This window comes from Desmodus rotundus, chromosome 1, assembly GCF_022682495.2.
Source record: "Desmodus rotundus isolate HL8 chromosome 1, HLdesRot8A.1, whole genome shotgun sequence".
Taxonomy (NCBI): domain Eukaryota; kingdom Metazoa; phylum Chordata; class Mammalia; order Chiroptera; family Phyllostomidae; genus Desmodus; species Desmodus rotundus.
The window spans coordinates 107685757-107712282 of record NC_071387.1 but is presented as its reverse complement, the minus strand read 5'-3'; the positions used below and the strand labels follow the sequence as shown (position 1 = coordinate 107712282).

Sequence of the window (26526 nt, the reverse complement as noted above, 5' to 3'; positions counted from 1 at the left end):
CATCCTACATCTAGTATATAGGAGAGCCCCCCACAACAAAAGCAAGCATAACAACAACGGAAAAACCCTCACAACAGTTCAAACCCAAAATTTCAATACTCCCAAACTCTGTTTTAAACTTTGCTCCAGTCTAACTATTCATCTAATTTGCGGTACATTTCAAAGTAAGTTGCAGATATTAGGGACATTTCTTAAATACTTCAGTATCCACCTAAAAATAGGTACTTAATCCATATTTTTTGCTATTTAATACTATGTTTTAGAAGATAGCTTTAATCATCTATTATCTTTATTAGTTTTTAATATAGCCATTAAAAATGGTCCTTCGAAATTTGGGATGTTTTATTGGCAGGTAGCATTTTTTTCATTCTCAGATGCTCAGTATAACTATCAAAATACATATGCTTCTACTAAGTTTTAGGTTAATCATGTTTACGAAAAGCTCTTTGGTGTTTGTTCCCTTTAGACATCAAAGGAAATCATTTTCCTCTTGAGCCAGACTCTGAAATACTCAGTCCTAGCTAGACACTACAAATAAGAGTCTTTCTTTTTTATCATAACAGTCAATGATGGCCTTTTTTGAACTCTTGAAACAATTTTTTTATACTTTCTGTTTCAGAGAGGAATAGTTCCATATCTATAATTTTATCTTCTAAGTCTGTAGTTTTTCAGTTGTTAATCATAGTCATTTGAAACCTTTTTTGGCTCTGCAGGTGTTGTTTGTGGCAATTAACTGTTGGTGGAACCAGGGAAAATGCAGAAAACAGAAGCATTTCTTTTATTTTCCTGTAATATATCTGTATCATCGGAGGTAAGAAATTTTAAGTAGTGTTTCTAATTCCAACCAAGTTTACAAATTTTGAAGTGATTTTGTTTTTTTCTATTTAAAAATTTTAGATAGATTGATAAAATACATATAAGCAAAAATAAAATAAAAGGATCTGGATAATTTTATCAGCTGTACATAACCACTGTGTTTTGATTTATATTCTCCTGTCAGTGAATATCCCCCTTTAAAAAAAAAATAAAAACATGGTATCATGTAGTAATACTCTTTCCTAAACTGTTTTTTGTTATTTTTGTGAATATCTTTTCATGTTATTATGTATTCTACTGCATTGTTTTTAATAGTGCCAGTTACTCCATTGTGTGGCTGTGCATTTCAGATGTTCTAAAAGTATTTTATGGTATAAAAATACACAAAAGGCCTTATCCTTTATTTGGCAAGATAGCATAGGATAGCATAATTGAGAGGGTATCTTCCCATATTTTCAATTGGGAAGAAAATTACTACAAGTCCACAATCCTGTATCCATAATTCTGAAATCCAAAAAGCTCTGAAAACCTGAAAGACTTCATAAATTTTGTCCCCAAATGCATTCATCTGTCCTGAAGTAACAAGAGGCTGCCTATAGTCTTCATCCCATTTAAGTTGCCAGTTTATTCCTTTTGCTGCAGAAATATTGGTGTTTGATTTTGGAGTACTTCCCAGACCTTGCTATAGGTGTTAAGTACCTCTTAAAATTTGACTTGAAGGATTTTGGAGACATGAGATGGGATTCTGGACTTTGTTCAATGTTCAATGTAGTTGGCTTGAAGTTTGTTCATGAAGGTAAAATGGGTAAAGTAGATGTGATTAGTAAGAGTTTTACTTTTTAGATTTTATTTTTTTCTCTCCCTCTAAATTTCTTGGGCCTAATCAATGGGGATTTATAATAAACATCAACAAATTATCATTTGTGTATTATCTGTCACATTCCATCCCACTTCCATGTCTCTAACATAAAGTGTTGTGTGGCATATAGTGTTGCTTCTCGGTAGCTATTAAATAGTTATTTGGGCAGAACGTCCTTTCCTACCCCATCTCCACCCTCAGAATTTCTTCTAGATATATGAATACTTTTTCAGAGTAACTTTCTCATTACTTTTTTTTTCTAAGATAAGTATAAAGTGCTGTACTTGAAGGTTCTAAAAGTCTCTACTCTGTTAATGGGATGATGACCTTGCATTTCTTTTCTTGGAACTAGAAAATATTTGGTAATAGGAAATTGGATACACATGCCTAGCGGGGAGTATAGGACTTGCAACTGTATGTCCAAGCCAGCTGCCCAGAAGTAGACTTAACTTGATGTGACATTAAAATCAGTAGAATTTCCTTGAATCAAGTACAAAAACGTCATTTTGGGATATGTGATTTGCAGTATTTTCTTACATTGTTTGTTTTCTTAGTTTTATAGAAATACTGAAAAGACATGAAGGAAACTTTAGAAAGATATAAAGATCTCATTTTATAGATGAGGAATTTGAGTTTGGTACTCACCTTGAAGTGCTTGCCCCTCATCCTTACCTGTTAAAGTTTTACTTGTTTAAGTCAGTCCAGGCCTATTAATTCTCATTTCAACATGTGCCATTCCCAATGTGTCAAAACCAGAAGAAAGTGCTAAGTCACAGGAATACTCAAAAGGTAGCCTTTTACCTTTTCATAATCTGTTTAAAAATCTTTACCCTACCCAGGTGGCTCTGTTGGAGAGTTGTCCCGCACATCAGAAGGGTGAGGATTTGATTCCCATCCAGGGCACATGCCTAGGTTGCAGGTTCAATCTCTAGTTGGGGCATGTATGGGAGACAGCCCATCAATGTTTCTCTCTCACATCGATGTTTTGCTCTTTACCCCTTCTCTCTCTCTCCCTTCCTCTTTAAAATCAATAAACATATCCTCGGGTGAGAATTTAAAAGTTAAAAAAAAAAGACTCTTCAAACCCTCTATTTTACATATAACACATGAATGACTATCCCTTCTACTAAACTCTTGTGAGTATTTGGTTGTCTTGAGATTCTTTTGGTCATTGTGCTTGCAAATGTGACCCTTGAGTCTCATCACTGGACAGACTGCTGCTGTTGTGTGTGTTGTTTCTGTTGTATGTATAATGATTCACCTAGTTGTAGCTGCTTAAAGAAATTAATAGGCTTTTCTGTTTTGTGAAAGCCCATTTCACTTTTTTGTCTTGTATTAATACCAGTTACAAAGATAATTTATAAAATGTTCTGAAGCAGAGAGTAGTTTCTCAAAACACTGTATAAAGCTCAGCAGCCCTAGGTCAGTTTGTCCTATGGTGATGGCTATAGTGTGTTGCTATAACATGCTCCCCTTCCTGCACTCTGGGTTCTTCTCCTTACAAGTCACTGGGACCCTTGTAACATAATGCCAGGAAAACTCAGCAGAGCCTCTTTGCTTGAGTAGATGAGATTTCCATATTGGTTGGCTCCTTTTTGCTGAATAAAAGAAGTTACCAGATGATTTTTTTTTATTTCTTCCTTTAAACATTGTTGGAGGTTGATGGCGGTGATTTTTAAACTAATTGTTAAAATTAGTTAGCAAATTTGTTGTAGTATGTCTCGAATTATAGAATCGTTAATTCTCTCTTCCAGTTATGCATGTAGAATGCTGTTTTTACTTTTTCATGCTAATATTCCTTCGCATCATATTCTGCAGTGCACACTGAAGAATTGTTTATCTTATCATATTATATGTGTGTTAATTTCTGAAATCATATATTATAGTATTATGACCGTAGCATTTATATAGTTCTTTACTGTGCTCTGTCTGTTCTTGCTATTAACAGTAAGCTTAATGTCAGTTTCTCTTTAGAGAGAAGAATGGTTATGGAGTTGCTGAATTTTACCATATTCCCTACCCCTTTCACATATATACCATTCAATTATACTTGAGCAGTGTCTGTTGGTCTTGTACAAAATGGAAGAAAGCCATGTGAGGATTCTGATGAGCTTATTAGGAGGGTAACTGAATGTTACTGGTATTGGTTAGCAAAACTAAGTTAAATTCCTGTGCATCCCCCCACACAACTGGAATGGAAAAATAAGGAAAATTCTTTATACAAGTCCCTGACTTGTATCTTCACATAATTTTTTGTTGTTGCAGTAAAGCTTTAAATAGGTTTAAAGTTCATTTAGTGATCCTTTGTGTAAGTGCCTATGGGAAAGTTTAGTAACTACTTTTTAGTAGGCCAAGGGCCAACTGCTCAAAGGAAAGTCTGCCCCTCTACATTGACTTGTGTAGTTCAGATCCTGGAATCCTTTACCACTTGGTCAGTTTCCAAGTTTGCCTTTCTATTTTGTTTTTTAAGGAAATGTGGGGATTAATTCATTTGTCAGAGATTGCTTGCAATGGCTGCTTGTACCTCTCTTCACATAAATGCTTCTTAATTGGCCCTCCAGTCACCTCCTGAGACAAAGAATGCCGCTTACCTGGGAACCAGTCAGGATCCTAAAGCAGGACATTTTCATTTTGTGTTGTTGGCGATTTCAGTTCTACATTACAGGTTTAATGCATGGTGTATTATTTTTATTTTTTATTTTTTTGGTACTAGTTTTGGACCAATCGAATACAAAGGCCCCATGAGTGCTGTTTACATTGAGAAGTTTGTCCGCCGGGTGATGAAACCACTTCTGTACATCCCATCTCAATCAGAATTACTAGATTTTCTCTCAAACTACGAGGTACCTGTCTTTCATATCTCCTCCCATTCCCAAGGCTTCACTGGGTTTTACTGGATTATTTGTATTAGAAAAGTTGTTTATACCTCCTGATTTGCAGCAATTAAAAGATTACATTATAGATAAGTCCAGTTAAATGCTTTTTGAGATACTTGATTATAGGGATGGTTTAGTCAAGTGAGTTTGGAGAAAATAGAATGCTTGCAAAACCTTGTTTATTTTTTATTTGGAAGTTTTCAACGACTTTCAGTTTGTTTCAGAATTGACTTAGAGTATGTAAGGATTAACTTACAATTATATGCAGCTGCAAATTTCTAAAAATTTTATTTGATGCCATATGGCGTTTGACTGATGAGATATCTGGTTTTTCAGTTTAGCCTTTAAAAACAAGACACAACTGGAAATACATTCTTTTATATTTTAAGTGCATACCTATTTTAAGGTCTTATCAGTAAGTTTCCTAACATGACTTCTCTACTGCTTTCCCGTTGACAGCTTCAACCCCTGATAAATTATTTTTGTAGGATGTTCAATGTGTATGCAGAACAGCTTATTATTGACAGGCCAGTATAAAGCTTAAAATAATCTCAATAAAATGTTAAAAAGAGTTTCACAAGAACTTTATTGGAGCAAGTGTAAAATCATACTTGGGTACAACAAGTGAAAGTGCCGAATCCACTAGACCACCAGGTAACTAGCAAAAAGTAAAAATGATACTTAGATACAACAAAACCAAGACCATAAGTACCTGATAGAGATAAAAACCATATGAATCCAAACCTCACTAATTTAGAATTTAGTAATAGTCATGGGTTGAATTTCTGCACTGTGTAGATTGGATATGGATTATTTTTCACTAGAACATCATTTATAGCTTTTCCATTCGTGTTAGAAATACTATTTGTTAACTATGAGCAGATTTCCCAAGCAGCAGTATCGATACCTTGTTCTGCTTGTAGTTCTCAGATGTGTGTATTACAGTAAATGCTTCTTTACTCTTAATGTGGATAAAGGATGGATTTCTGTGCCCCTCACATGCTTGTCTCCCATTTTGCCTGGGTAGGCTGGTGGGCAGAAGTTATACTGGGAGGTGGGGCGTCTGCACCTAGTCTCTAGGTCTGTGACTTGGGATAGGTTACTCACCTGCCAGGCATCAGGGGCCTGAAACAGGGTGTTCTTGAAACTTCTTTTAACTCTTAGATGCAGTAATTGTCTGATTAGTGGGTTTTCATGGAGATTTGTAGTAGATGGCAGGCAGAGAGTCACTAGAGGTGGTATAGCAAAATGGTGGAGAATCAGGATTCAGACAGGCCTGAGTCCAAGCTGAGCTCTATCACTTGTTAGCTGTTTGTCCTGGGACTAGTTACTTAACCCATTTAAGCCTCCATTTCCTCATCTGTAACTCACACTAAACAAGGTAAGATGAAAATGCCCAGGATGAAGTTCCAATAAATGAGAAAAATCTTGTATATTTATCTCTATTGAGAGAACCTAAAATGTGCATGATGCCTGCTGGCATTCCCTACTTATAATTAAGAGGAAAAATATGACCTGTAAGGGCCAAGCAGTCTTTCTTCAGTTGTGTGCTGTTGAGACTTTTGTAAAATACTGTGCCCAGTTTTGATTGTTACCCTTTGTTTTTTTCTTTAAGTTTTAAATCTCTTCTGAAAAGTAAAGAGAAAATTGGGAGAGGAGCTGTGGAACATCAACAGATATAATACAACATGTGTTTACCCTTCCAAAAAAAAAAGTGTAGAAGAAATTGAGATTATTGCCTTGGCCGGTGTGGCTCAGTTGGTTGGATTGTCGTCCCATAACTGAAAGGTTGTGGGTTTGATTCCCAGTCAGGGCACATGCCTAAGTTGTGGGTTTGATCCCCGATCCACGTGTGTACGGTATTTCTCTTACTTCCCCTCTCTCTAAAAGCTATGAAAATTGTTTCTCTGGTGAGGATGATAAAAAAAATTTAAGAAAGAAATTGAGATCATTGGCCCTAGTAAGAGCACTGAGGGCAGCTTTATGATTATCTTCAGCTCTATCAGAAATTTATATCCAGAGAGATCTGAGTCAGTTCTTAGCAGAGGTCATGTGATAAGGAGGACTCAGCTTTCTAGAGGCCTGAGATTTAGCTCTGACATTAGCAAGTCTCTGATTTCTGAGTTTTACACAGATTGTCCATCTCTAAAATAAGGGAGTTGGCTCAGATAATCCCTCTTGACTGTTTAGTCCTTGGTGAAGTTTGAAGAGGTTGGAAAGAGGTAGGCAGAAGGTTCATCAGTTTTTGGTTCAAAAAGTATTTTGTGACAGTGCCTTTGAACATCTGTATTACAGATCTTTCTAATCTTTTTTTTTTTTATTTCTTGCCTCTAAGATGTTTGAAGTGTTCTCTCTAGTTGTATCTGCAGGAGAGACAGATGCATGTTTACAACTGAGCAGCAAGGATGAGAACCTTTATTTAGTGTCTCCATTCTCTGAACCTGCTTTTCAGCAGTGCTTTTAGAGATTATGTTCCCAGTTTAACAATGAGTTCACATCAGAATCACTGATGTGCTAGTGACATTACTCCAGGGTTTTTTGTTTTTTTTTTTTGGCAGGCATCTCACTTAATTAGAATGAAGTATAGCAGTGATTAGAATGCCTTTAAACAGAACCAAGAGAGTGCTACTAAGATGGGACCCCTGTACAGCCTCTGTTGGCCTTTAAAGGAACTTCCTCCCCAAAACTGTAGATAGCTTTTGTCATGAGTTTTATCTTTTGCTGGGCTGCTTCTCACTAAGATGAAATCATCTGGTTGACAAGGGGCAATATTGATTAATTGTGACAGAACTCGAGAGTCAAGGATGACACTTGTGACCATTTATCTCATGGAACATACCAAATGTGGCCTAGAAAGAAGTGATATCAATTGTATTACACACACTGTGTGAGAGAACATAAAGACAATATTCCGGATCCAAAAATGAAAACACTGTCATAATTTGACAGTTTAATAAATAGGAAAGTTAAAGGAGGCCCCATTCTAGAGCACCACATACTTTTGGGGATTCTTCTGAATTACTTTTGGACATTCCTCTGAATTAAGATTTCTCAACCTCAGCATTATTAACATTTGGAGTCAGATACTTTTTTTTTGTGGTGAGAGGCTGTCCTGTGCTTTGCAGGATGCTTAGCAGCATCCTTGGCCTTTACCTGCTAGATACTATTAGCAACACCTCCCCACCCTTAGTTGTGACAACCAAAAACATCCTGGCATTATCAAATGTCCCTTGGGGGAAGGAGTGCAAAATTGCCCCATTTGAGAACCACTGTTCTAAATTATTGTTCCCCAAATAAGGCCTTAAGATGATGCTTCATAGGTGTTAATACATGCACGTCTTCTTTTCATGTAGCACACAATGCCACAGTCTAATTGTTGCAGCTTTATCTGCTTGTACGAGTGACAGAGAGAAGATGAGAATTACGGAGTGCCTTGATAGAGAATTCTGGAGTGTTATCTGTGGGGGATGAGTGAGTTATATTGTCATCAATAGAGCTGTCCCTGATACTCAACCTTTTAAATTTTTCGTCTGTAACCACCACCCCTGCCTCCAGAGAAGCATGCATCCTAGGTATGTTAAAGACCTTGATGATTTAAAGAAATCTTACTGAGAAAGATACTTGTGTTGACCAAGAGTCTTATCCTCTAATTTATACTTTTTATAAATACGGACTTCATTATCAAGTATGTTAAATTTAGGTATACCAGGATTAGGCTGAAATAGTTATTTAATATTTTTGTGGCACTTCTGAGGTTTGTTAGAATGGCATTGTTTCTTTGCTTATGTCTCTAGATGTGTTTGTGATGTCTTGTAGTAGTGCATTTGATAATTTTCCCCTCATTAAAAAAATGTATTGAGCCCTGGCTGGTGTGGCTCAGTGAATTGAGTACTGGCTTACGAACCAAAGGGTCACCGGTTCGATTCCCAGTCAGGGCACATGCCTGGGTTGCGGGCCAAGTCCCCAGTAGGGAGTGTGTGAGAGGTAACCACACAATGATGTTTCTCTTCCTCTCTTTCTCCCTCCCATCCCTTCTGTCTAAAAATAAATAAATAACATCTGTAAAAAAATATTGATTAATTTTAAGTTGATTTGTCTCTAATCCATATATTTGTGAACATCATAAAATTATACAGTTTGTATTTATTATTTGGGAAGTGTTGATCTGAAATTAACGACTTTCTATATTGACATAAACTTTATGATAATAAATATGTACTGAACTCTATTCGTGTATGCTTATGTTGCTGTTATGGAGAGGAGTCCTCTAATTGTATCTTGGTTTGAATTTGGGTAAGTCCTACAGATGAATCCTTTCAAAAGCCTTTTCATGTTATTTGATAATGAATTACCTAGAAGAGTAGAGGTTTGTGACCAATGGAAAATATTTTGACTTAGATATTTCAGACCAGCCCAAATCAGATTGTTCATTATTTGCCATAGTTTTATGTTTACAAACTATGACTCTGAGCTCAGATGCAATTTTAAGGAAAATAATTTGTTTTTAATTTACTGAACATTGCAGAAAGACATTAAAGGGTGAACAGTATAAATACTTGACTTTCTAAATTCCAAAGTACTTTAGTCGTTACAAGCAAACAGATAATGAGTAAACTGCATAGGTAAGTGCCCTCCTTTTTTCAATGCATTTGCTTCTCATCTTCCCAAAAGCCATATGAGATAAATGGAAAACGTAGATCCTTTGAACAGGTTAAGAAGATAAGGCATAGAGAGTGGAGATGTCTTACCCTAAGTGGAGACTAGACTGTAGCCCAGGTCTGGCTCCCCAAATTCTTCCTTGTACAAAGGAAGCACAAAGAAATGCTTAAGTAAGCTCTCAGTGAAACTTCACAAGGTAGCTAGATGTTAAAACTTTGAATATTTAACTATTTTATGTCATTTTTGAACCCTTCTCTTTCATGATAGAAAAATTTTGAAGGTTTTGGCTTCTTAATTTGACTCATTCTTCCTTCATTTTTAGCAATGGTTCTAAGAATAAATAGTGATAAAGGATAGGGCCATGGCTGTTGACTTACTGTTAAAGGAGGAGAGTTTTTACCATTTGTTGTTATTAATTGGGTAATTAGCATTTATTCTGCAAAACTGGGAGTATTCTATGTATGATAACCACAATATGGAGGTAGGGTAGGTAGGGTTTAGAATTTTCTTCCCAGATATGCACTAAAGTCATAGCTACCTTATACATAAGGAATATAGCTAAACACTGAAGTGAACTTGCCCCTCTGTAGCATACACTGAGGTGCTTTAAGTCATCTCATTATAAACCATGTTAAGAAATTTTACTTTCTTCCTTTACTCCAATTGTTCCCTTGAGGTTCTTGCCTGTTAAAGATACAGACAGGAAAATGTCCCTTATTACTTGTGGACAACATAGGCAAACATATCCGAGTGTCGTTTTTATTTTGGTGGACATTAAGTTGATTAGAAAGGAGATAGGACTGCGTAATGGTAATGTCACTTCCAAAGACACTAGTTTTATGGCTCTTGTAATTTTGGTATTTTTTAAGGCATCTTTTGGTTGAGGTATCTTCATTAATAGTGTTTTATTTTCTTTTTTTTTTTTAATCAGAATCATCTGCTTTGTACCTTATAATTTACCCACTGAATGCCAATAGTATTATTTAGGACTTTTATCCAAATATGCAGCCAAAATGTTTTCTAAATCTTTTCATGAATTCCTGTAATTAATCCATTTAGGAGTAGTGATTTAGCATACATCTATTCATTCATTCTTATCAGTTAGGGTAAACCAAATTATTTCACATTTAAGTGGGATGGGAAAAGGCTTGGGAATCTTTTGGAGGGGGAATTGTGGTGATGGATAAATTGCCAGGTGACAGAAAACCTGAGCATTTTGGAGAAAAACCTAGTAGAGTGTCTGGTACCTGCTGTTCTACTGTTTGTTAATAAAAGACTGCTCTGAATGCTGAGCAAGTAGATACTGTTTCTGTCAATTTATAGTTTTATAGCACTGTGAACTAGTTTTAAGTTTTCTAGGTGTGAGTTAACATTAGTGCAGAAATGTTTCAATTGCTATTGAGTAAAAACACACTGAGGTAACTGTTCTCACGACCACTAGAGGGTGTGTACCTCATCTGTTGAAATTTATGCCACATTGCAAATAGTATTCACTTAGAAAACAAGTATTTAATGCTGATGAGCATTTGCTGGCCTCCTATAAATAGCCTATTTTTAACCTCCTTGTTGTAGCAGGCACTGAATATACGGTACATTGTGGAATGGAATTAAAAACACAAAGTGGGTAAAATTATAATCTGGTATTCATTGTCTTGTGTTCTTTGCTAAATTATAAACTTGATAAAGGAGGATTGTCTTATTTATCTTTTTTATCCCCATTCATTCACTAACTAATGTTTATTTTGTGCCTGCTCAGTGCTGGAAATGTGATGTTGAACAAGAAAGCCTCTGTCTCATGGAGTTCTAATGTGGAGATAGATAACAAAGGAAAACAGATAAACAAGGGTTTGAGTAGTGTCCTCTCAAAATTCATGTCCACAGTTGAGTTCCCATGACTGTTCCCCTGGTAGCTATTTAAGCATCTGGGAGTGGACTAATAGAAACACAGCAGTTGGAACCTGGGCTCAGGTGATCTTTACACATGGTAAGCTGCAGAGTGAGGAAGGACAACTTATGTGCCAGCAGGGCTTGCATCCTGGCTGTGACCCAGTGTCAAGCTAGCTTATGTGCTCCGCTGGTTCATCTAAGAGACAGCCTCAAACGTTTATTAAGCAGGGTTAGAGTTGTCCTTTGAACCAGCCACTGGTTTATTTGCAGCTGCACAAACAAGGGGCCTAGACCTAGAAAGGTCTGCATATGTGACTATGCATGTTTTATTCCCCAAATTTCCCTTTTTCCAGATTTAAGGAATAACTGTGGAGGGAACTCTGAAATATATAATCACTTCTCAAATACAGCTTCTGTTGGGGAGACACTGAAACTTTGGGGAAATGGTTGCAAAATTTGTTTTATTTAAAGCATAACCAGAGCCAGTTTAGTAACTTTTAAATGATAATTTATAGTAGAAATAAACAGATAACTGTCACTGCACTTTATTTCCTCTTTTTATTATTTTGAAATATTAATTTTAAGTTACCTGCTCAAACAGGCCAATTTTCAAAATTAATATAGATTGTGAATATTTGAAAGATAACACAATATATTTTGCCTTTGTGTGTGTGTGTCTTTTATTAAAATAGCTGGTATACAGCTTTAAATCATCTTATATAGTTGTTGAATCTTATGATCTCTGTTTCTTTGGCAATGAAAAGTGAAAATAATTTTGCTTATGAGATTATTTGCTTTGTATTGTTTACAGAATTTCTTTGCTCAAACTACTTGAAAAGTTCAATACTGGTTCTTCTGAAGCTAGAGGCTCCTTTGTCCAAGCTAGGTAGCCCCTTGTTGAAAAATTGGGGCAGTGATGCCATCAACAAGAGTAAACCCTTACACTGCAGAAATGTCCATAACAGACCCCTGCCAACAGTTCAGCCTTTGTCCCTTTTTAAAGATTTAATTGGGGTTTCCCTTGAAGACTTAGGATTCAAAATTTTTAAGCTTCCATTAGTGCCTGTACATGTGTACATGTGTGTATGCATAAACACATGTGCACTTGCATACATGCATGTAGATATAACTGTGTTTATGGGCCATATGTTCACTTCTGTGAAATCACCAGAGATAATGTAATGTGAGAAGAGAGCTGAAATTCATTTCATTTAATTTATAGCAATGAAACATTTGTTAATATTTAGATTAATTTATTCCATTTAGTTTTGGTTTGAGAGATTGGTCAGAATATAAAGAAATTTAAATGAGCCCTGGCTGCTGTAGCTCAGTGGATTGAACATCAGCTTGCAAACCAAAAGGTTGCCGGTTCCATTCCCGATCAGGGCACATGCCTGCGTTGTGGGCCAGGTCCCCAGTTGGGGGTGCGTGAGAGGCAACCACACATTGACGTTTCTGTTCCTCTCTTTCTCCCTCCCTCCCCCTCTCTAAAAATAAACAAAATCTTAAATAAATAAACCAAATATTAAAAAAACCTAAATGAGTCAGTTTTCTTTCCAATAGTTTCCATTTTTGTAATCTTGCATTCAACATTTACTAAGTGACTAGAATGTCTGAAGATTTTGTCTTCCATTGTTCTTGGTAGTAAGGCTTATTAAACCATCGTGACCTGGTTTGAAACTGTAAGAACCCCAAACTATGCAATTCTACTTTAAGCCAATTCTGGTTTGGCTTGTTAAAAAGATTTTGAAGGCATTTAGCAAAAGGAAATCCTGTTTTCAATACTTTGCTTTCCGATGTTCTCAGTTGTTTGAGAAATTAGTTTGCTGGAATTTTTTAGGTATTAGGATTCAACATTCTGAATATCTCAGTTTTTACCAGAATAAAAACCAAGTGAATCTTGTGAGAATAAGCAAGTGATGTGGATTTGAAAGATAGTATGTTCCACTACAGATCAGAAATTTCCTCTTTTTTTTTTTAATACAACTTACTGATTTTAAACTTTAACAGCAGATTAAATATCTACCTTACCTTTTGGGTCTGATTTTGCCCCAATGTTGAAATCAGCTCCACCACTACTGGTATTTATTAAGAGCATGACATTACACGTTTTAGTGCTAGAGAGGATTCTTTACATTTGCCTAGTGCTTAATAGTTCATTAAGCTCATTCTTCTCAGTACCCCCATGATGAATTGTCCCATTTGCCAGATAAGAAAACTGAGGCTTCTCTTTAAAATGTTCACCTAAGATCATTTGGTTATTGGATTTGAGTTTAAGTCTTCTGACTCCAAGCCTAAGATTCTTTCCTTAGGGATCTCACTTTGGCTTTTAAGACAGATACAAATGTTACAGAACCAAACAAGACTGAGTGACTACCACAGGGCCTTCAAAGATGGAAGAAATTATTCTGAACAGGAAGGCAGAATGTATCTGGAAGGGGATAATTTATTTGTTTGGCAGAATGGAGGGGTATTTTGTCCTAAGCTTAAGAGAAATGGAATGAACAGGTAGAAATATGTTTGTAGGGGTAGAGGAGCAAGAGGGTAAGAGATGGGCCCTTTGCAGGCAGACCTCAGGAGAAAGGAGGGTTGCCAATGTAGAGTGCTAGGTTCTGGGTGTGGGGGAAGGAAAGAGCCCCTGGAAAGATCTGGAACACAAGTGAAGCTAACCATATTTAACCTGATTTCCAGTAAGTGTGAAGGTGTGTTTGGATTGAGAAGAAGCAATAGAGGGAGAGATCTAAGAAAGATTGCAAGGCAATTGACAGCTTGCCTGGAGTTGCTAAATAGAAGCAATTGACTTGATGGTGAGGTTTTGAACCAGTGATTTAGGAAGACTGTCAACAGAGAGTGGAAAGACCTACTTAAGAAAAGGGGAGGAAGTTTCAGCTCTGAATTAATACCCCTGTAAAAGCTGCTGAAATTGTATCCATTAACTCTGTTGTCTAAATGGAGGGAAGGTCCACCCTAAACCCCATTTTTTTGTGTATGTCTAGGCTTTTTAAAAAAATGAAATGAAGCAAAATTACAGTTGTCAGATTATAATGGCATGTCATTCTTGTTTTAAAGTATCCCCTGTTCCACAGTGATTAGTGAGTAATACCTCAGTCACCTAATTCTGCTCTTGTTCCTGCAGCCTGGAGTACTTGGGTATTTTGAGTTCAGTGGCTCGCCCCAGCCTCCTGGTTATTTGACCTTTTTCACCTCAGCATTACATTCATTAAAGAAAGGTAAAAATCATTCATATTAAGACATTAGAACTTTAACAAAAATGTATGTATATTAATATCTTCTTTCGCATATGTTATCTTTATGATTATTTTCATTTTCTTGATTCCTTTTCTCTGTATTTGTATTAAATAATTATATTGTTTTATGTTCTATTGGCAAACAGAAAACACCGAGCTCTTTCAAATTTAGTCTCTTAAATGTTTAGCTTTTTAGAACATAGATTGATCATGCAGTTTGCAGTTATGTATTTTGTACTTTAAATTTTATTATATCATAATCTCTTTTTTTGTATTCATAGTTATAAGATTTGGTCCAAGTTTTTAATGGTCATATTGTCAGTTTGGATGTACCATAATTTAGGAATACATTTTCTTAAGTATTTTTACAAGTATAGACATCATGTTACATTACACTGTAAGCCTACTGCCAGTTTCACTGTTCTTAGATTTGTATTTTTTTTTACTTTAGCTAAATCGTATATTCTTTGAGTTCCTACTTTTTAAATTAAACATTGCGTCCTGCCCATTTTTTCTTGTTGTTCCATGTTCTTTTCTTTATATCAGTTGTAATGTCCCTGTCCGTTCTCTGTGGGATACACTTTCACCTGCTCTCTTGTCATCTCCTTTATTCCAAGCCCCCTCCCCTTCCCTGGGCTAGACCCATGTACACTTAACTGGTATTCACTCTAGCCCTTTTTTCCTTACACTTGGGCCTTTGCACGTGCTAGTCCTGCCTGTAAAGTGCCTTCTGCCTCCCTATTCCCTAGGCCCAGCTCCCCACCTGTCAAACCCCTATTCATCCCTCAGGATCCCCTCAAATATCACTTCTGCAGTTTCCAATCTCAATTTGGTGCCCTTTCACAGCATTTAACATAGTTTGTATTTATGTATGTAGTTATGAGATGATTTGTTTAATGTGTGTCTTATTCTCTGGTCTGTGAGATTTTGAAGGTAGGACCGTGTGTCTTCAGTTTAGCATTCTTTCTCCAGTGTCTGGTACATAGCAGGGGCTCAATCACTATTTGCCAAGTGAGTAATCATATTGATGGCCATATCGTCTTTGCCCCACTAGATTAATCAAAAATATGTAACCATCCTTCTATTACTGGGTATTGGATTGCTTTATTATTACTATTTTTTGGTGTTAGGATACTATACTGTCAAAACATCAAACAGTTATATGACTTGCCATTTTAACATAAATGGTCTTAAGGTTTTATGCATAGAGAATCTGCTGTATTTATGTTTTTGATCAGGGGACATTGGGAGAGGAAATCAAGGTGTCACATAGTATGTCTTCTGTCCACTTGAAAGACTGAGCTGTACAGCTTCACATGACTAAGAAGACTTAATTTGAATTTTGAAAACAAAGTACTACCAACTTAAATAAGCTTAAGAAGCAGATATTTAAAAATCTTAGAAACTAAAGCCCTTTGAAGAAGATCTCAACTGAAGAGAAATCTCGACACATTCACTAAAATGATGGTACCATTGAAGTTCTTAGTTGAAGAGGATATTTCAATATCATGGAAAGTTGTTTTGTTATCTGGTTAGTTTATGTTATCTGCTAATGATACACCTTAAATTACTTTTTCATTCATAGGTTTCCAAAATACTGCTTTTTTAAAAAAAGTTTTCAAGTACAAGATAGTAGCCTTCCCCCACCCTTTTTCTTTTCTGTGTGTGTGTGTGTTTTAGAGAGAAAGAGAAACATTTGATTTGTTGCTCCACTTACTTATGCATTCATCAGTTGCTTCTTGTATATGCCCTGAGCAGAGATTGAACCCACAACCTTGGTGTATGGGAACAGTGCTGTAACCAACTGAGCCACCCAGCCAGGGCTTTTCTTTTCTGTTTTTAATCAAGGGAGGGTAATAAATGGGTAAAAACTACTTGAAGGTACAAAATGAACCTCTTTGGTCAAATCACTAATTTTGACAAATGATTCTAGGAAATGTCTTCTTGTAATAAATCTAGTCTGGTTTAAAACTTTACTATGTTTTTTCCCTATCTTGTGATTCTGGTTGGGTCTTGTAAAATCCTGTTGCATGTGAATTTTGCAAGAACTGAGATTCATTCTAATTAACCATTTTTCACCTCATTTTTGTGGATAAGCTCCCATTTAAGCTTAATGAACCATTTTTAGAAATAAAAGACATCTATGGAATGATTTTTCATAATATGTGCACTATAAAGGACTACCTAAAATAAATCATGCCTTGGGCATCTGGGCTTTTTTTCCCTCTTTTTTTCCCCCTACTCTGAAGTCAAATGGTATTTTACTTACTATTAACAGCAGATGTTCAGTAAGAGAAACATATGCCCACTTCTTGTTTAATGGTACAATTTGAAGTGTAAATTCTGGGTCAGTGTTGTGTTTAAATTGTGTACACAAATTAAGGCCTGAGAAACATTTGACACACTTAACATTTGGTTATAGAGAGCTTAACTGAAGAAGTATTAAGACTGTTGTGGTAGAAAGCAGATGTTCTGGTTCAGCAAGCCACAAACATTTACAAAACGCGTGTCTTTCCATTGCCTCAATTATATTTTTAATTGTCTTAGAAATAGCAAGGACACTCTGTGATATTTGTTTCTTGAAGCTAGCTAGCCATCAGTTTGTGAATATTTTGAGCAGGTACCACATGCGAAGCATTATGCATAGGTGCTGGGGTGTGCTAGAGGGGAGTGCATTCCTGCCTTGAAGAATGTGACGAGTGTAGTTGTAAGATCTGGTCCCATGGTACTTTGCCATGCCTTTCTTTTCAGACTATTTATATAATGTTTGATATGTTTGCACATTATAATAAAGGAAATTAAGAAAATTTTACTTATCATCTCAGCACTTAACATTAACTACTTTCTCTTTTTGTTGTTTTAACTATTCTTTTTATCTCAGTTACCCATGTCCAATACCTGTTGATCTCAGTCTTGGTGCTGATTTGTCAGTTTATGTAGGCCCATCTTTTAGGTGGTATGAGCAGTAACAATTTGTTATATTTCTGTTTATTATTTTCCTAGCTAGTTTACTTTTGTGATTATTTTGTTATATAGCAGTTCTGTATTTTCAGGTAGTTAAATCTGTGGTCCTTTTTCTTGATCAAACATTTTTTTCCTAAAAATCTGATCACTAATTAGTTAGCTTTCTTCTTTTAAAATTTAAAAATTATTTAGCATTTTATGCCACTTGCATTTACTTTGGCTTAAATATAGAGCACAGTTGATTTTCCCCCCCTTCTTATTGGCTAATCGGCACCATTTACAGAATAATGCTTTCTCTTCCCTTCATTTTAATGATGCCTGTTTTATTGTAAAATATTTTTTTAATGTAATTGGGTATATTTCTTTGTTTTCTCTTGGTCTAGATACCTCTTTTTGTATGAGTAAATACAATATCATTTCTTGATTTTAACTAAAGTCTGGACTCTGCTTCCTCTAGTTCTTGTGTTTTATGGAATAGTCTTTATATCTGTCCATGCTTTTGTTTGGATTTTGGTTGGAATTGTGTTTAATATATAAATTGACTTAGAAGTAATTGACATATTCATGACATTCAGCTTTCTTTTCTAGGATCACAGCATGATTATTCATTTATCCAACCTTTCTTTTAATTTTTTATAATAGGTCTTACACATCCCTCATTAATCTTTAAGCATTTCAAAGTGTTGAATGATTAATTGTGGGCCGACAGTCTGTGTTTGTTTCAAGATCCTGAGTAAAACCAGACTTTCAGATTTCACTCTTCCCAGACTATAAAGCCTATTCCTCTTTTAACTTTTTTCACATTTGATCTTGGCAGACAGGCCTCTCCCTCCTCCCTCCCTTCCTGCCTGCCTGCCTGCCCGCCTTCCTTCCTTCCTTCCTTCCTTCCTTCTTCCCTTCCTTCCCTCCTTCCTTCTTCCCTTCCTTCCCTCTCTCCCTCTTTCCTTCCCTTCCTCTCTCCCTCCCTCCTTTCCTTCCATCTTTTTGCCTAAAGAAAATTGGTAGAGAGGGCAATATTTTTATGTTGCTTACTTGAAATTTTTTATCTTGTTTCATTATTTGCTGTAAAAATGTGTTCTGGTAAATGTTATATTCTGCTGTGATTTAGTGACTTTTTAAAAAAAGAAAATTTGCAATAAACTTTGGCATTCTTTTTTCATTCTGCCTACAAAAGAGATGCAGTGCTGTTTAGGGGGAAAGCAGTGACTTGGGAGCTGGCAGTGTCTCATCCTTATCCTTTGTCTGCCCTTGAAGGGGTCTGTAAACTTGAACAAAATATTTGACTTCTGTGTTTGATGTTGTGTATCTGTAAAATTAGAGAAGGTGGAGATACAGTAAATGCTAGCTTTTGCCGGCCACATCCTATGTGAATTACTTCGGGTATGAATAAAATAATAATCTTAAAATCTATAGTCTTAAAGTCTTAAAGCACTTAAAATAACTATTGTGTCTGTTTTCTTAAAAGTATCTACACTGGCCCACACAATATAAGTATTGTGTGGCTCAGTGGGATGGGTATTATCCCACAGAGCAGAAGGTTGCCAGTTTGATTCCCGGTGGGGCACATGCATGGGTTGCGGGCCGAGCCCCCAGTTGGGAGTGTGTAAGAAGCGACCAATTGCTATTTCTCTCGTACGTCAATGTCTCTCTCCTTCTATTTTTTTCTCCTTTCCCCTTTCTCTAAAAATAAATTAAAATCTTTTAAAAAAATATCCTTGGGTGAGGATTTTAAAAAAACATCTACATCAGATATTGTATAACTTGACCAACCAGTGGACACAGGTGTTCTTCCTCCCTTTTCCTGTAGCACTGTGTATCTGCTTCTTTGTACTTCATGGTGTCCTCACTGTGCGACTAACTGCATCTGTCTCCCACCAGAATAGATGCTTTTTTCGGATAATATATATTGCCTTGAGGCCAAGGTTTTGCCTTCTTACTCCTACAGCTGTAACATTCTGTTGATCAATGTTGTAGCTAAAAGGGTGAATGAACGCCTAATAAAGGGCACTTTGCCTTGAAATTGCTTAAATGAAAATGATTTTAGCAGTGGGATGTTAAGTCATTTTGGACCCCCTCCCACCCTACCACTCTTTTCATGCCTGGCCTTTCGTGTTCCAAAGACAAGTGTGTAGGTGTCACTTATACAGCAGGACAGGACTGGACGAAGCCCCTGCTTGGTCCATTCTTCTTACTCTTTCTTTCCACTGGCTTCTCAATGTCTCCTGGCACTAAAATTCTAATGAAGTGAGTTGAAATTCACATAGTACTTAAGTGTCACCTTGAAAACGTACTCAACTTATTAACTAAATATATCATTTTCACTCCCTTCTACCACCTTTGAGAATTCCTAAGCTTAGTTGCCAGGTGGACCCGTGGCATCCATTTTCTAAGGAATACTCTTTGCAAACTACTGTTGTAATGAAATGTTTAAAGAAGAATTTATTAGAGGGAAAAACATATGTCCCATGTAGGGTCCCTCTACTCTACTAGCTGGCATCTGATGGTGCTGTGTTTCACTAGTGAAATTGAGTTAGTATATATAAAAAACACCCTCCTCCATATCCTTATTCATAAAAGTGCTCTACTGGAGCACTTTTCTGTAAGGTGATGAAATTTTATACAACATCAAGAGGTCTGAAGGGTAGGATTTCTTACCCTGTAGGTGACATTCTTAAAGACATTGAAAACACAGGGCACTGACATCTTAAGCAACGTTGATACTGAGATTAGTTTATTTTCTTGGGTTCTTGGGTCTAACTCTTGGGAGTTTGGACTAGGCATTGGATTTAACTATTGCCCTTCAATAAAGGAGGCTCTAGTATCACTTGGTTTTCTCAGATAATCTCATTTGTCGTCCCTCTATACTCACTTATAGAGGGAACTATTTTTCTGCCTATGTTCTAATGCCCTCTGGGTATTGATTAGTACACATTAGAGTAAACATAATAGGAATTTCATACTTTTTATTCCCATACCTGAAACTGACTTTTTAATATGTTGCTATTATTTTAGAGAGGGTGTCATATATCATAGGAGATGCTTTTATTTCTATTATGACTTATCTCTTAAGCATTGTAAATGCTGCTAGGTAAGAACTAAGGCCAAAAATAGACCTCCTTGCACTTTAAGTTAGGTTCAGAAGTATAACTTGTTACTTCAACAAACATTTGAGTATCCACTATGTGCTACAGCTATAAAGATTAATAAAACTTGTTCCCCCAACATCATTAGTGCCACCAGCTAGTGTGGCCAACAGGTAGGCTTCCCCACAGTGTCAGTGTGGTGACAGGTCGGTGACAGGCTTTGTTGGATCATGGAGGCCAGGTGCTCTAATCAGATGAGGGAAGATTACCCTGAGGAGATGGTACTAGGAGGTGTGGAGGGTTATGCAGGAGAATGAGGGGGCAACCTTCAGGTAAGTGTATAAAGAACTAGAGAGTGGAAGATAGAAGGGGTTGGGGAAAGCAAAAAGTGTGTAGGAAGCTCAGAACCAAATTTAGTGGTCTTTGTAGATATTATGATTCCTTGTATCCATATATCTAAAAAACTGTACCATATTTATTTTCTGATTGTTTTATGATAGTTTCTACCTTTTAAAAATTATCCTGTTTTAGGGTGTGTGTATGTTTTGATTCTGTTTCTTCCAGGTTTTCTGTTTGTTTGTGTTTTGGAGCTGTGATAAGACTCCTAGAGGAAGAACCAAAAACATTAATAATCTTGAAAAACTCTCAGGGATCACCTTCTATAATAAAATCACAAGCTTATAGTGAAACAACTCAGTGCAGACAAACCCAGTTCTGATCTCTATTTGACCACTTTTTATGTAAAGTTGAACATGATAAACTGATACTGGACTGAGCCCGTTCATGAGTCAAGCACTTCACCTAGAGGATTCAGTCTTCATTGCCACACTATGCAGTAGGAGCTGTTATCTCAGTGTTATTATCTCAGGTGAGGAAACTAAAGCCCTGAGAAGGTTGCTTATTGACTCAAAGTGCTGTGGTAGGCAGAATAATTGCTTCTCAAAGATGTCCACATTCTAATCATCAGAACCTGTGAATATGCTATATTACATGGCAAGGAAGAATTGAGGTTGCAAGTGGAATTGGGTTGCTAGTCAGCTGATCTTGAAGAAGGAACTTATCCCGAATTGTCTGAGTGGGCCCAGTGTAATCAGAAGGATGCTTAAAAGTGGAATCAAGAAGCAAAGCATAATGTCAAAGTGATGCAATGTGAGAAGGATTTGTCTGGCCATTTTTGGCTTTGAAGATAGATGGGAGCCACGAGCCAAGAAATGCAGGTAGACTCTAGAAGCTAGAAAAGACAAGAAGATGGATTCTTCCTTGGAGCCCCCTTAAGGAATATGCCCAGCTGACACCTTGGTTTTTTTTTCAGCGAGGCCCATTGTGAGCTTTTGACCTTCAGAACTGTAAGATAAATTTATGTTATTCTTCCCTGGTTAGGTAGCTTGGTAGATTGAAAAGTCCCATACACCAAAAGTTTGGGGGTTCAATCCCTGGTCAGGGTGCATGCAGGATGCATCCAATTGATGTTTCTCTCTCTCCCTCTTCCTCTCTCTCGAATCAATAAATATATCCTTGGGTGAGGATTAAAAAAAAAATGTATGTTGTTCTAAGCTACTAAGTTTGTGGTAATTTGTTAAGAGTAGAAATAACAAACTAAAGTAGTCAGATACCATAAATGAGCTGAGACAGGAGCCCAGGATCACGCTACTCCATTTACTGCTGTGCTCTCCTGGGATGAGGCAGGTGGCACAATGTGCTGATTTCTACCTCTTGGCCCTTGCCTATGATACTGCTTAAATAGAGTGCCTTTCTCTGATATCTGCCTTTCTAATTCTCAAGACCTACCTGAAGTCTTGTGGGATTGATAACTATTGCCTAGCTAAGATGGTGCCTGGCACATTGTGGACATCAAATGGAGATTTCCGTACCACTGGTCCCCTTCTTGGAACTTCTATGGCACTAGTTGGCTATGTATCCCACTTAGCAATTAGCACTGTTTTCTAATTTTCCCCTAGACTTCAGTGGTCTCTTCTTCCTAAGAAGTACCCATGGGCAGGGACTGACTCTTTTGACAAGTCATTTTATTGGCAGGTGTCCTGTGTGACCAGGGCCCACTCAGTTACCCCTTCTCACTGGTTTCAGGTTTCCATCTGTTAAGGGAGCCTTGTCCTAGTTGCCTCTAAAGGACACTAAAGCTAGAAAAATGCATTGGCTTTTGGCTTGTTTTTGTAGGCCTGGGAGCTAAGAATAGTTTTTATATTTGTAAAGGGTTGTTGAGGGGAGGGAACAAGAAAGAAAGTGTGGCCCTATGCTAGATGCCAAAGAAAAGCCTAAAATGAGGTATAGGAGGGATTTTTCTAAGCAGATATGTTTCTTTTATGAAGTACTTCATTCCCCCAGGGTGTTAAATAAAGGAATTTAATTGAAATACATACAAGGGAAGTATTTGAATTGATCATTTTAATACTGTGCTTTGGTTAAATGGGAGTGGCTGATGTGAGGGTGTTTAGTTGACTATCATGTTAGTATATGTGCTAGTGTATATTTAGCTCCATAGTTTATATTTTCCTAAGATAAATGTATTTGGAACTGGATTTCTCTTTTCCCTCTACCCTAACTCACAAGAAATAAAGAAATCACAGCTAAGGAGTGACGTGTTTACTTAGGGTTCAGCAGTCCCTTGGCGAGCACCAGAATGTGCATATTGTACCTATGGTGATCTGATGCCAGATTTTTTCCCTAGATAATTACTTTGTGCTTTGTGTTAAGAATTTTGAAAATATACACATCTCAAAGTTACATTTCTAGGGGAAAATACAAGTATTAGCTATAGTTTATACATTAAAAACAAACATTTCGATAATCCGTTAACATTTCTTTCAAGGCTTTTTATTTTGGTGAATGTCTGCCATTGGAATTGTGTGAGTCATTATCCAATGAATGAGTCACTATGTAAGTGCTAAGTAACATTGGAGAGGTTGTTGATACCTGTTGTATATAATCCTATCATTTTCTTTTTTTGTGTCCAAAACCTTGGAAAGAAGAATGAGAAAGCAGAAGTTAGTAAAATGGCAGAGTATAGAGTAAAATGAGGACTCTTTCCAGGATGGAAGGTGCATTACCAGTTTGCCTTTTGGAATGTCACTATTTCCCAGAGTAAAGAAGTGAGAGGAATTCTCCCAGGGAGTATATGGCTTCCAAGCCATGCTGATTAAAAGCCATGTGACATAATCCAGTGGTATTTAGCTTTGAAGTATATCATGATTTATTTGTTACCAACTATATTTACGAGGATTTTTCTTGACCTGATATTCCATTTTGTTCCAATGATCCCAGAAAGATTCCCTCACACAGAAATCTTCTGGAGAGCAGATAGGCCAATCCTGAGTAAAAATTTCCACGTTGTTCACTTGGGTATTCTGTTCCTTCTTTCATTATGTCCTCAGGTACCTCACTTTGTTGTACAGCAAATGCAGCTTACTCCAGGCGCCTGAGAGAAAATATTTCAAAAGCTCAGCACTGTATAACTAGAGTCACCAGGTCTGGGGCCCCACCTCTTTCTTTCTGAAGGAGAGAGGGACATGTTCTTAAAAATTAATCATTTTCTGCTGTTGGAAGGGTTTTCTCATCCAAAATTCAAGAAATATTGTCCTATGTATTCTCAGATAATTGCCCATTATGCAGACTTAGTGGCTTTATTATCTTAGCCTAATTTTCTTCCTGAATTAAATGAACGCTTTCTCATCATTGCCACTCTGGCACAGTCCAATAGAAATATAGTATGAACCATGGAGGTATTTAAACATTTTCTGGTGGCTGCATTAAAATTTAAGAAGAAATAGGCAAAACTAATTTAATAATGCATTTTACTTAACCCATGTATCTAAATTATCATTTCAACATATATTAGTATGAAAACTATTGAGTTATTTTATATTCTTTTTTTTTTCCGATACAAGTCTTTTATACTTTCATTCTTAACAACACACCTCAATTCAGATGCTAAATTTTCGTTGGAAATACTTGATCTGTATTCAGATTTGATGACATTTACAGTTGAAAAAGTGATTTACATAACCAAGGTGTTTTAAACATACTTAAAAATTTCCAATGACTGTGCTGAACATCACTTTAAAATTTAATTAATTAAAATCAAATAAAGCTAAAAATTTATTCCCCCAGTTGCTCATATTTCAAGTGCTCACAAGCCACATTTAGCTGTGGACAGAGGCTTCATTATCCAAGTGTCGATGGAAAAGCAATTATTTCATAAGATATTGCAGTCTCCTGCAGGCACACTCTTATGTTAGCATGTCAGAGTGTGCTTCTGGTAGTCTGTAACTTGGTGATTGTGAGTTGTGTAGCTTTGCTTATGGTGGGACCCTTTATTGTTAATTTAATTTTATTTTTAAAAGTATTTATTTATATTTAGAGAAAGAGGAAGGGGGGGAGAAAGAGAGGGAGAGAAACATCAATGTGTGGTTGTCTCTTGCAGGCCCCCTGCTGGAGATATGGCCCACAACCCAGGCATGTGCCCTGACTGGGAATCGAACTGGCGACTCTTTGGTTTGCAGGCCGGCACCCAGTCCACTGAGCCACACTAGCCAAGGCAATATTGTTAATTTTAAAAGCACAATCAAAAATTTATTCTCTTTCCTAACTGAAGAAACTTTTTCTTATTTCTGGACTATTTGGGAATTTCAATATCTTACCTCACCGAGGTAGTTCTTGCCTCAGAATGTGTGTGCTTTACCCAAATACTAAACTGAAGTTTTAATATTAAAAATTGAATTTAAGGCAAATAGTTTTAGGTAAAATAAAGTAGTCTGATATTAACATGTTATACAAAAGACCAGAAACAAATCCTTGATGCAAACCAGAGAGATCACAAGTGAGCCAGGTGAATCTGAGTGAAAACCAGATGGAATTTCAGCTCAAGGTAAATGGTAACAGTGGAATATGGAAGGTGCAAGAAGGTCAATGGAAACTCTACCTAGGGGAATATGGGAAGAGAGATGGAACATTCTGTTAGTAGCAGAGAAGAACCTCAACCTCATAAAAGATAGCAAGGAGTAAACCTGTGTAAGTGCCAAAGTAGAAATGATTTAAAGCCTCAAAGCAAGGCCACTTGTTACTCAAAGCACACAAACAGTGAATTGGCATGGGGAGTGTTTGTTCCCCTTACCCCATATCCCCAGGAAGTGATACAGTGGGCCTGCATGTGGCTGTGTGGGAAGTGAGTTGCCTTGTAGTTCAGAAACTACAGTGGCAAGTGGCAGGCAAGCGAGTCTTCATGCCATGGTCACCTTGACCTACTTAGTTGCCTGTATGGCCAGCTGCCGAAACCACTCAGTAACTACTACTTTTACCCAGATGTTCTTTCAAGATCTTGTTAACTTGCAGTGGTCTTTCTCACACCTTTCACTGGATGTTTAATAGAGGCTAAATTGGCCAGCTACCTGGCTAACTGAGTTTATTGAGACTTTTGTTTCATACTTTTTGATTACTTGAATAGGGTCATGCCATTGCTGGACCTTTTTTGTGGGGTAGGAGAAAGCATTATTCTGAATTTATTTTTAATCAACAGGTTCAGAGTCTTTAATTAAAATATTGAAGCTTCATTACTTTTAGGACAAAATTATTCAATTTTACAAATGGCAAAGACCCCTATTGTAGAAAGCCATGGAGCCCTGCTTAACAGAGAATGTCCTGGAAATGAGAAGTGTTATTTTCTTGTGTCATTCTTACACTGTAAACTACCTCTGCTAATTTAGTTACTCCTTGTACACATGAATGGCAAATTTCAGCTGCTTTCCCAGCAAGATTTCCACTATATGCAGGGACTTACATAGATGTGTAATTTTTATAAACTTCTCTATGTGTGAAAAATAAAAGTTTGAAATTCTAATATGTTTGGGCATGATAGAATCTGTTCTGTTCAGGCAGGTTCTCCATTCTTATTAATTAAACAGGCTTTCGAATGGCCCCTTTCAACTTTTTGGTCAAGCTGTCACTTACTCCTCTGATCCAATAAATCATGTTGGCGACTTTGGCAGACTATCAAATGAATTTTCTTCCTGGCTGCCCTTCCTTTTCTTCTCTTTTTGGCTATGGCTATCTACCAAGATTCATCCCCCCTCCTAGAAAGTGTTGTCTGTTGGTTCTACCAATATACTCTCTTAAGTCCCGCT

General features: G+C 36.8%; 1 protein-coding gene across 4 annotated transcripts in view; it reads left to right on the top strand.

Annotated features, from left to right (window-relative positions):
* TXNDC11 (thioredoxin domain containing 11) overlaps window positions 1-26526 on the top strand; it is a 58077-nt gene that overhangs the window by 7253 nt on the left and 24298 nt on the right. Inside the window, exons 3-5 of one of the 4 annotated variants that reach the window (XM_053929213.2) lie at window positions 714-811; window positions 4389-4518; window positions 14234-14327. In XM_053929213.2, the coding sequence (XP_053785188.1) occupies window positions 714-811; window positions 4389-4518; window positions 14234-14327 (322 nt within the window). The remainder of the gene's footprint in view (window positions 1-713; window positions 812-4388; window positions 4519-14233; window positions 14328-26526) is intronic. The other 3 variants (XM_045204604.3, XM_071222220.1, XM_053929235.1) reach the window with 3 other exon arrangements.